Source organism: Stigmatopora argus, chromosome 8 (genome assembly GCF_051989625.1).
Source record: "Stigmatopora argus isolate UIUO_Sarg chromosome 8, RoL_Sarg_1.0, whole genome shotgun sequence".
Taxonomy (NCBI): Eukaryota; Metazoa; Chordata; class Actinopteri; order Syngnathiformes; family Syngnathidae; genus Stigmatopora; species Stigmatopora argus.
In genome coordinates, this window is record NC_135394.1 from 5,456,895 (window position 1) to 5,468,846 (window position 11,952).

The 11,952-nt window shown below is 40.1% G+C and overlaps 2 protein-coding genes across 6 annotated transcripts in view; one reads left to right on the plus strand and one right to left on the minus strand.

Annotated features, from left to right (window-relative positions):
- homer3b (homer scaffold protein 3b) overlaps positions 1 to 4,266 on the minus strand; it is a 35,108-nt gene extending 30,842 nt beyond the window's left edge. Inside the window, exons 1-2 of one of the 2 annotated variants that reach the window (XM_077607552.1) lie at positions 3,964 to 4,266; positions 820 to 865 (exon numbers count right to left, since the gene is read on the minus strand). In XM_077607552.1, the coding sequence (XP_077463678.1) occupies positions 820 to 842 (23 nt within the window). In that variant the 5' untranslated portion in view covers positions 843 to 865; positions 3,964 to 4,266. The remainder of the gene's footprint in view (positions 1 to 819; positions 866 to 3,963) is intronic. The other variant, XM_077607551.1, reaches the window with a different exon arrangement.
- A 1,971-nt stretch (positions 4,267 to 6,237) lies between these two features.
- klhl26 (kelch-like family member 26) lies at positions 6,238 to 11,121 on the plus strand. Of its 4 annotated transcripts, none has more exons than XM_077608043.1 (4): positions 6,238 to 6,288; positions 6,697 to 7,004; positions 7,883 to 8,059; positions 9,265 to 11,121. In XM_077608043.1, exons 2-4 carry the CDS (start codon positions 6,955 to 6,957, stop codon positions 10,859 to 10,861), a joined length of 1,824 nt encoding a protein of 607 aa, XP_077464169.1. In that variant the 5' UTR covers positions 6,238 to 6,288; positions 6,697 to 6,954; the 3' UTR covers positions 10,862 to 11,121. The 4 variants fall into 4 exon arrangements, with proteins under 4 accessions (XP_077464169.1, XP_077464170.1, XP_077464171.1 ...); XM_077608044.1 differs by having other exon boundaries at positions 6,728 to 7,004; XM_077608045.1 differs by having other exon boundaries at positions 6,731 to 7,004.
- The last annotated feature ends 831 nt before the right edge of the window (positions 11,122 to 11,952 follow it).

Below are 11,952 nucleotides of genomic sequence, written 5' to 3' on the forward strand. Positions count from 1 at the left end.
CAACTCAAATACAGAAGGCAGGCATGCAATTGTTCATAAGGCCCACTTTGAAAGGCCAGACACATGATTCTAATTTGGATTAAAACATACATATTAGTCCAGGAACGTTCTGAAACACCTTGTTAAATGAGGAAAAGTAAAAAACTGACAAGATAAGCACAGTCCATAGACTCTTAATCATCAATCTGATTAGTAAGTTAATTGATCGTCATTGAGTGACTTTGCGAAACACGGCATGCAACCTTGGATTGTTTAATAAACCCATAAAGTGCAGAGGTGTCAAAAACTATTAGAACAATGGGAAAACTGGTAGATAACTAGTAGTACTTCAATATTTTTTCCCATCGTACAGATTCAAGATTTAAATGAAACACAAGTTTAAATCATAAATACAAACACACTTCACAATGACAAGAGTAGACAGGTGAAAGGAAAATAGTTATTTCATGAAGTAGGGATGGGCATACTGATCTCATTAGCTCAAGGGGAAAAAGCCCTCTGGAAACAAATTAAAACTACAAAATTTGATGCAAATTAGTGCTGCCATGTGTTGCAATCCTGTACTAGAGGATCGATACAAAGTGGCAAGAAAATATGAGACAAACATGATCTGTTCACTGCAACATATTCATTATAAATTGTCTGCCAGAGCTTATATGTTTGATTAAAAGTTATGTGATATTCATAATCACCAGAGGCATCTTGATCATTAGTGAAACAATATAGCTAATAATAGAGTAAAAGGTTATTACACATCACTTGTTGCCCATCCCTGTCATGCATTGCAGTGAGATAAGGGAGGCAAGGGTGTAAATGTACCTTTCTCGGTGTAGTGGGTACATTTTAATGCTGGGAATGAACTCCTCTGCAGCAGAACAAGAAGAAAGTCAAGGAAGGACACACAGTGACAAAAGTTAAGATTGTTAGGCAAGCAATGACATTTTACACAGTGTTATTATATACTAGAAACCTCTAAATTGAACAATTTAACTTTGATTCTTTTTATTTTATTTTATTAAACAGGCGTCATAAAGGTTGGTCAAAGCATAACGGTTCCGAAAATGAATGAAAACGGATTCTATGCTATCAATATTAAAATGGAAGTTTATTGTTTTGGCCTCTAAATCATTTAACAACGTGAATTCCTACATTGGATTTTTTTTGGTTTTTTTTCCCCACACAATAAAAAACGCAATCCATGCAATTGACAAACAAACTGAGTATTAAAGGCAACTTTTGGTTTTTATTTTACATTTGCATTACTGTTTAGACCAGTGGTTCTTAACCAGGGTTCGATTGATTTCTAGGGCAGTGTTTCCCAACCTTTTTTCAGGTGCGCTACACTTTTTGCAAAACTTTTTTGAAAAAAATCTCAAGGCACACCACTGGCTTAAAATCTAATTTAAAACTTTATCCCCTATAGAAACAATATAAAGTTGTTCTCGTCAAAGTTTTATCAACCGGAATCATATAAACCCCAAAACCTATTCCGAAATCTTCCAAAATTTTCACACCGATCAAATGTCACCAAAAGTTGATGTCTACGGACCCCAAACAACTTCCGGTAATGTAAAAATAAGTAATGTAACATTTGTAATCTCATAATTTAATGACTTTTACTCCCAATATTTCTTAAATCTCAATGTTCTGCTCATACAGACTTTACTTCGCCAAAAGTTGATGCCCTTGAAACCAAACATCTTCTGTTTCATGTAACGTAAAAACAAGAAAACAACTTAAATCTCGTAACATTACGTCTTTTTTTACTCCCAATATTATTTCAATCTCCTAACATTATGCAAAGAGAAGTTCTGTGGTCACAGACTTAACGTCAACAAAAATTGAAGCCCATGAAACAAATTCCTGGTCATGTTACATAAAAATAAGCAACAAAATACACTTAAATTTCAACATTTTACAATTTGAATCTTGTAATAGTACAATTTTGATGTAATGTTCGTCCTATTTCAATTTGAATCTTATAGTAGTTCGATTTTAATCCCGTCACATTAAGATTTTTCTCTCGGAATATTACAATTTAGGATTCCTTGTATATTCTTACGGCACACCTGACCATCGCTCACAACACACCAGTGTGCCGCGACACAGTGGTTGGGAAACACTGCCCTAGGGGTTCGGTGAGTCTGTCTCCTGGGTTCGATGGAGCCTCTGCCGCGGAGGTCAAGACACATCATGTCTATACATGATAACATCCCCCACTTGACCATCATTGGCTGGAGATGATCACGTGACAATGCGTAGTCAATCAGTACTGCTTTTTGGTGGCAGTCATCTGATTCTGGATTGAATATACATTGCAAAGGTTGAACTCAATGGGGAAAGTGCTTGAGTCTCCCAGGACAAATTGTGTTCAACCTGTAAATTATGGTGTGTATATATAGCCATACGTCCTATAATATTTCTCCCCTGGTGAATGCCAGATATTAAAACGGAAATCTTCATCGCCTAGGTAGAAAGGGGGCCGAGTCAAATAATCACACTGCTTAAACAGCTGAATGTCAGTGCTGCCTGACATTTGCCTTTTTGGGACGTGGATTGGCATTCATAAATGCCAGTGGATTTGGATTATCTGATAATGAGTCTTATGTTTGTGGAAAGAAACCCGATGTGATTTAAACGGGTCAATGTGAACTGAGTTTCAATAATAATGGGTTTACTTGACTTGATTGTTTGATTTCCTGCTCATATTTCCAATAAATCTTACGGCTTCATGAATCATGGCTTTGGTTGACTGAATTTTGCCCATTGTACCCATGTGACGGTTGGAGGTCTGACTATTATGAGGAAACTGGTTGGGTGCAGAGGGCGACAGTGTGATTGAAACAAACTATTGCCAGCATGCATAATCCAAACCAAATTTACACTCCCCAGCTGAAGAGACATGCAGCACAGCTTGCGCTTCCTCTTGCAAACAAACCAAATATATCCACTTTGCAGCATGAAGATCAAGGGTGTCAAACTCGGGTTGGTTCGCGGGCCGCATTAACTCGATTTCATGTGGGCCGGACCGTTTTAGGTATAATATTTAGATTTTTTTTAATTGGATAAAAAGAACTGGATCAAAATCCCGAAATATTCATTTTTTTAATAGATTGAGCTTCTTTTTTCCTAAGTAAGGGAAAGCGACATTTAATCATTTGTTTTTCATTTCAAAGGGAAACATTTTTTTTAAATTATGTTCAATATTTAGGTGGAAATATTTTTATATATTCATTTTTAGATTTTACAAAATGCTTTCTGAACTAAAAACACAAAAATGCTTTTTTAAAAATCGCAATTATTGATTTAAAAAGGGGAAAATTGGGAATTACGATATACATCTCTAATCTTCATTTGAATTTGGTCCTAAAACAGAAAGTCAGCACTCATGATTTACTTTCTCGGGCCGCACAAAATGATGTGACGGACCAGATTTGGCCCCCGGGCCGCCAGTTTGACACCAGTCCGGGAGATACACCTGGAAATTAACATCCACCTTTTCTTCTATTTTTAAAGATTTGTCCAATTTTTCCGAAACTCTGAGCCGATTCCTGAGAACGACAATCTCAAAAATTACCACACACCTGATACTGCAGTGGTTGTTGTTGTGTAATAAAATTTAACTAAAACATTGTACACTAGAATTTGTGTGTGCGGTGGAAAAAGAACAGGAAATGAGTGGAGTCACTGCAAAATGCACATATGCGTGACCGCTACTTCTGTGTTTCATCACGACTGTGAAGTTGGACAATCTGAAGCCGTGTTCGAATCCTTGAAGTTCCTCACATAGTCAAATAACACTGTCTACTTTTCGACGTCAGCCATGTTTCAAGACGACGTTCTTGGGTCACGAGGGTCAAGATGCAAGTTTACAAATGCAGCCTTTTCAAAAAGGACGACAATAAAGAGAAGTAGCAATCGACCACAGACCACAGCGGAGGGAAGATTACACGTCAAACTTACCCCATGCTCGGAGTAACCGACTTCATCCGAGAGGAGTCCCCTCTCCTCAAATCAGTTGTTGTAGTCCAGACCTCCAGCCTGCCTCCCTTTGTCCGCGGCTTTCCTCATTCAACAACGCCGTGGCTACGACTCCGTGCGTAATTACGCGCCGGTAACTATTTGAAAGCAATATTACCCACGCAAAGGGAGGAATGACGACCAAAGACGGGATACAGAGCGCTTTGGGCCAAAGTTCCACCGGGACTTGAGCTCGATTCTTCTCCCGTCTCTGCTAAGTCACACTGGGATGATCCCACTACATTCATTGGTGGGACCTTTAGTCGTTATCACCGCCACCTGGTGGTTGTAAATCGTAACTGTGCGCTTCACCCCGCCCCCAATTCCATCTCCAATGTAAATGGAATGAAAAATATGAACATTAAATCAGATGAAATCCAAAACAAGTTGTTCATCCCATTTCTGCAACTGTAACTTGACATGTCATCATTTCACAATGCGTTTATTATTCTGTTTATATTTAGCAGTTTTATTGGACTGCACTGCATCATTCTGAAAATTTGTTTCTAATAAAATGTCCTTATGTATATTTAGAAAACATATCATACAATCATATTTTGGCCATATCACATACAAAAAAATGGTGCAAAGTCATCAGAGGGGTTTGACTCATTGTTTATTTATTCTTCACAGTCCATTTCATCCCGATGAACATTCCGGCTGAGAGATGCTTTAAAAGAATTAAGCACACCTTATTTAGTATGATTTGAAGAGACAAGCAGCTTTGCTTATGGGAGTAAAGCAGAGGAAAAACGGGACAGGAGAACAATGCAATAATTTTGATTTACCTTTTTTTTCTTCCAGTGGTGGCTTTTTTTACAAGATACTTACAAAAATTAGCTCTTGTTTCCAATAGGCCAGAGGATTAACTAAACCAGGGGTAGGGAACCTATAGCTCGGGAGCCACATGTGGCTCTTTCGATGGGTGCATCTGGCTCTTCGCTAACCTGTGAGCTAAAATATGGAACCCCCTGGTGACGGAACTGAGATACTGCGTCCAGTGCTGCTTTAGTCTTCTTTTTTGCATTAGACTCTGCTAGAATGCATACTCATTGATTAGCAACCGCATAAGAATGTTGTCAAAAGTATTCTTTTTTTCCACTTTAAAAGTGGTGAAATTACTAAAATAAAAGACACCCATTTACATGTTTTTGACTTTTAAATTCGGAGTATGGCTCTCAGAATAACATTAGAAAATATGAATTGTTTATGGCTCTCTTCGTCAAAAAGGTTCCCGACCCCTGAACTAAACCAACCAGTCCAAGCTTTTCACAGGGAGCCAAAAGTGATAATAAAAACATGTCTTTTTTGTTGATGACATTTATTTATTTCTCTTCTGTTCCACTTATTCTCGCAAGTATCACGGGGGTGCTGGAGTGCCTCCATGCTGACTATGGGTGGGCAGCCAATTCCAGGGTATACACACGTACGATACTAGTATATAGACAAACAACCTTTCACACACATAATTACACCTACGGAGAATTTGGACTATTCAGTCAACCTAGCATGCATGTTTTGAAACCAGAGTACCAAAGGGAAACCCACACAGGCAAGGGAAGAACATGCATATTCTGACACACGTGTAGGCAGGAGCATGAGATTTATCCCTTGATCTCAGAACTGAAGACAATTTCATTCAGTAGGTGCAACAGCAGTTTCTCCCAAAGTGATGATTTTAGACTAAAATAAACATAAAGAAACTTAATGTCTACAGGCATAAAACAATAAAATGCTGATTTATTTGAAGCGGTAAAAATACATTTCAGTAAGGCAAGAAATGAACTAATTTAGTTGCATGAGTTCACATCCAAAATTTAACCCATGCAACTCCATAGGGACTCAATAAAAACAGATTTGAGTTTTTTTTTCATTTTCTGAACCGCTTTATCCTCACTAGGATTGCGGGGGGGGGGGGGGGGGGGTGCTGAAGCCTATCCCAGCTGACTTCGGGCCAGAGGCGGGGGACACCCTGGATTGGTGGCCAGCCAATCACAGGGCACAAGGAGACAAACAATCAGTCACGCTCAAACTCATACCTACGGGCAATATAGAGTGTCCAATCACCCTACCATGCATGTCTTTGGATTGTGGGAGGAAACCAGAGTACCCGGAGCAAACCCACGGAGGCCCAGAAAGAGCATGGAAACTCCACACAGATGGACAGACCTGGGATCGAACTCTCGGCCCCAGAACTGTGAAGCCGACGCGCTAACGGCTAACCACTTGCTCACCGGGCCGCCTTAGACAGACCAGAAAATGGTAAATGTGAGTATCTTCAAAGACTGAAACTGTTTGAATGTGCCACTTGGGAGTTTAGTGTACTCCCATTGTGGTTGCTTATTCAGAGAATGCAACTAGGCAGAAACTCCACACAGGTGGACCAACCTAGATTTGAACCCAGGACCCCAGCGTTGTGAAGCTGACGTGCTAACCAATCAAGCCGTATGGTAATGACACTTGGGAAGAAACTCTCCAGTCTGTTTGTTTGGGCTGTTATGGTCCTGTATCGCCTGCCAGGGGGCATCAGGTTGAAGAGATGGAAGCTGGGACGTTCCATATTGGTAAAATGGGTGACAACATTCAGAATTACTTCTCACACACATTATACCCAAACCCTCTCCTACTGTAGTGGTACATGTATGGTTGCATCCTATTGATCACTGATTTTTATAGACGTTTGACTTTTGCGCCTCTACATGGCCAGAAGCTGTCAATACAACAATGGGCGGACCAGGGCCATATGAGATGTCGTCACCGTAACAACAAAGCTGCAAGACTGCAACAACCGACCGCTTTTTACCTTTGAAGTTTGAGAAGTCGTCCGCGAAGAATTAACACATTTATTGCAACACAATGCCCTGACTGCGTGTCCCATTCATTTTTTGATGATATCTTACAAAATGCCTCATGAGTTTGCACCTGTGCTAGAAGATGGCGAAATCGGATGGTGGGGCTATCGCATCGGCACCTTCGCAGAACAGGTGAGTTAAGTCGATGTAAGGTTATGGATAAGGTTATTAACTGCTTGTAAGGTTATTAAATGTTTGTAGTTGGGCTTGGGCAGATTGGTGCTGCTTCTGTCGTACTTGGTTTAACTGTACCCGTCTTCACAGAGGCAAGGCTAGAATACAGGAAATGCCGAGGATCTATTCGGGCCTCCACACTTTATTGTCAGGCACGGCTAGGCTAGTATTAGCAGGAAATATTGATGGCTAAGAAAGATATACATACGTACTATATACACCTTTATTCGTTAGATGGTGATCGAATACTTGTAGGCCTAGCCAAAACAGTACACTCAAATATTGCGAGCATTTCCACTGCAGTATTAATATTTCATGTTGCCCTCATAATTTATTAAAGGTGAAAAGAAATACTTGGTGTGTAAGGAATAATAAGACTTTTCACACAAATGTTTAGTGAAAAGGGTATGTAATGATGTCTTAAAGACCTATGTTTGTGATTATCGTGGTATACAGCCCAAACTCTTTCTAAAAGTTTGAAAAGGTATTTTTAGATATGTTTAGTAAACTTAAACGAGTCAAAAAAGTGAGACTACTGTACTGTACTACATCTTCTGGGTGACCTTGAATGGGTTGCTAGGCAACCAGTAGGCACAATCAGAACAAAAAGCATAATGGATCAGTAGAATAGAAACGTCATACGAGTCGGATTGTTGTGGAACAATAATGGAGTGTTAATTATAAACTAAAAACTTGTGTTCATCCATTTTGAAGAAACAAATTCCTTATCTGGCAGACCTTCGATGGTGGCATTGGTTGGGAATTTGAAAGTTATACTCAAAGGTAATTTAGGATTTCTTGTTTCACTCCAAGTGACAAGGCCTTTTTTCTTTCAGTATGGCTTGCAAGAATAGCGCCCTCACGTTTTCAGCCCCCAGCCACAGTGCTACGCTCCTCCAGGGCTTATCGATATTAAGGGCTCAAGGCCAACTTCTTGACGTGGTGCTGGCCATCAATGAGGAGCGCTTCCACGTCCACAAAGCTGTGCTGGCAGCTTGTAGTGATTATTTCAGGTCCGTATGTGTCACAGGACTTTTTCATTGCCCATCTATCTGTTAATTCTTGTTTTTTTGTCCAACTTTACGTCTTTTTGAGTCTATCCGTTTTTACTACCGAAACTCGTAGCTTCATAATGATCCCATTGACTTTGATTTGCTTTGTACTTTCTGCTTTTTGCTTTTGCTTTGTTGTTCTGCGGCCTTTGACTACTGTCTAACTTATAACTATGCCTTTTCTTTCTACTGTCACAATGAAATTTCCTGAATACGGGATGCATAAAGTTATCCAATCCAATTCAAAGCACTTAGCTAGCACTCACACTCAAAGCAAAAACACTTATTGCAACCAGACTAAAAGAAGTTTGATGGTGAGGGAAATTGAATGCACTGGAAAACGTCAGGCATACAACACTTGAAAATTATGTTGTTCAGGGGAATATTTTTCCCTACTAGTATATTACTGATGAATATTTAAAGAGCTCATTTGAGCATTTTCACTAACAACTGGAGCCAATTGTTTTACAGATGTTTGTCAGTAATCAACAAATATTGCATAATTATATATTTTTTTAAATACTACTTGTTTTACAAAAATTTGACTTGTGCTGAGTCAAATATTAGGGACAAAATGCCCTAGTTTAGGCTAATTCTGGAGACCCTGTCTTACTTCTACCACAATCTACAATGATGGTGGTAAATTGAACTCTTCTGTCTTGTTTTAGCGTCATAAGGATCTACTATCAGGGATGAAAGGATGGAACTGGGTAATATTTTATCCTTATGAATGCACGATGACTCAAATGGCCACAAATACACAACAAATGAAATGATGCTGGTTTGTAAACTTCGAAGTCATTAAAATATTTTTTGTTCGCTTAATATTCAGTGTTAAATGGAGATTTGTCTTGAATTATAAAAGTGACAATACTTAATTTGTATTTTAGTAAGAACTATGAAACCGATGCACATGATTTGCTTTTGTAGGCCACACAAAAAGAGTGATATGCCAAATTTCTCCCCCAAGCCTTCAATTTCCCCCCCTGCGTTATTGCGAGAAGGGAAGCCCCTTGTAATAAAAACAAACAAACAAAAAACAGTTCCTTTACCTGACTCTCATGAATAGGGACTTTGGTCTTTTTCATGGAAACTGGGTACATTACTCATCTATGGTCATGAATTGTTATAAAAACTTGCCTGTTGTATTTGTTTTTGTGTTGCAGGGCTATGTTCACTGGAGGCATGAAGGAGTCAAATCAAAACACTATTGAGCTGAAAGGGTTGTCTGCCCGGGGCCTGAAGCATATTATAGACTTTGCTTACAGTTCTGAGGTCACTTTAGATCTAGACTGTATTCAGGATGTCCTTGGAGCAGCTGTCTTCCTCCAGATGGTCCCTGTTGTGGAACTATGTGAGGAGTTTCTCCAGTCAGCCATGAGTGTTAAGACATGCCCCCACATCGACCAGATGGCAACCACCTTCAGCTTGTCTTCCCTCAAGGCATCCGTGGATGCCTTCACCTTTCGCCACTTCCTCCAAATAGCTGAGGAGGAAGACTTCCTGCACATTCCCATGGAGCGCCTTATCTTCTTTTTGCAAAGTAACAAACTGAAGAATTGTAGTGAGATTGATCTCTTCCATGCGGCAATTCGATGGCTGCGGCACGATGAGTCTCGCCGCGCTCAAGCCAGTAATGTGCTCTGCCATGTCCGTTTCCCGCTCATGCGTTCATCCGAGCTGGTGGATAGTATTCAGAGAGAAGACATCATGGTTGAGGATGTGCAATGCCGGCAGTACCTCCTGGAGGCCTTCAATTATCAAATTCTTCCATTCCGACAGCACGAGATGCAGTCACCACGCACACTCATTCGTTCTGACGTCGTGTCCTTCATCACCTTTGGCGGGACTCCGTACACTGACAATGACCGGACAGTGAGCAGCAAGGTGTTCTATCTCCCTGATATCGCTTCTCGCCAGTTTAAGGAGTTGACTGAGATGGACACAGGATGCAGCCACTCCTGCGTCGCCGTCGTTGATAACTTTGTGTACGTGATAGGCGGGCAGCATTTACAGTACCGAAGTGGCGAGGGCGCTGTTGATAACTGTGTGCGCTTCGATCCGCACTTGAATCAGTGGCTACGCATCCAACCCATGCAGGAAGGCCGCATCCAATTTCACCTCAGTGTCTTGAACGGAAAACTTTATGCCACCGGAGGGCGCAATCGATCCGGCAGCCTGGCGTCCGTGGAGTGCTATTGCCCAAAGAAAAATGAGTGGGCCTATGTGGAGCCATTAAAACGTAGAATTTGGGGTCATGCGGGAGCTTCCTGCGGAGAAAAGCTGTATATCTCCGGTGGTTATGGTGTCTCTTTGGCTGACAAGAAAACTCTTCACTGTTATGACCCAACGACTGACCAGTGGGACTATAAAGCGCCTATGAATGAACCGAGAGTGCTGCACGCCATGATTGGCGGAAGGGATCGGGTCTATGCGTTGGGTGGACGCATGGACCACGTGGACCGTTGTTTTGATGTGTTGGCTGTCGAGTATTACGATCCGCAGAATGACCAGTGGACCACCGTCAGCTCCATGAGAGCAGGGCAGTCTGAGGCTGGCTGCTGCTTACTGGATGGAAAGATCTACATTGTCGGCGGCTACAACTGGCACCTGAACAACGTCACAAGCATCGTCCAGGTGTACAACACAGAGACCGATGAGTGGGAAAGGGATTTGCACTTCCCTGAATCATTTGCTGGTATTGCTTGTACGCCCGTTATACTTCCACAGACACATGTTGAATATCTGACTTCTTGGCTCTGATAATGTGTATAATTCAGCTTCATTTGCTGAAAAACATTACTGAATTAGGTTTGTTTAATTCTATTATGTTTTTTCCCCCTCAGAGATAATTTAAGATGTATATTTACAAACAAAAATATTTTGTCAAAAGGATTTGGCCAATTTCTTTTAGAAAGTCGTGATATTTTGATCACATTATATTTGATTTGGGGCAATTTGATATCACTAAGTGGCATTGTTTACCAACAGCTACATTATTAGCAACTTGATCATTTATATTATTAAATAAATCATTAATATATTCTAATTATAATTTGGGTCTTAAAATCTGCTCTTTAATTCTTGAGATATTCTTGCATTAGTTTTTTTTAATTCAGGTGAGAAATTAACTTGCTAAAACCTATACTTTGCATGCATTGCCTTGATACTATCGACTGTACATCATTAATATACTACTATATTGTATTGAGAATCACCAAGTCCTTAAATTTTTATGTTCCTTTGTGCTATTTTTTTCTTAAATCATGTTTTCAAGAAGCTAATATGAATTGTATTTTTCTTTTTTTCTTTTCGTTTTTTTTTTTTTTTACAATTCTTTTGTATGGACTGGACACAATTGTGTCCATTTGAATGTCAGCACTCAAGTGCTTTTTGTCCTGTGCACAAAATGTTGACTATTTCCTCTGCAATAGTATTTTTATCTGTTGCACTATTTTTATTATTTTGAATTTTAGAGTTGATGTTCCTACCCAAATTAAAATAGTCTATCATTTATTCATTTACCTATCATCATTCTTTCACCCTGTCTCAATTTGGCTTTTGACTGCACTTTCAAAACAGAAGTCACCTTACTCCCATATCTTTTAAAAAACATTTGAAAATTAGAACAGAACACCATGAACAAACAAGTGGCTGTCAGGATGTTGTTTTCCACCAACACACCTGAATCAAATAATTGGGTTCGATATGTAGCTTCTGGGCAGCTTGCTAATGAGTTGATCATTTGATTCAGGTGTGGTAGAGGAGGGAGATATGGAAAACAGACTGGATAGGGGCTCTCGAGCGTGTGCGGTCGATTGGTCGCCCGGACCGCGACAACGGGCGACCAAAAG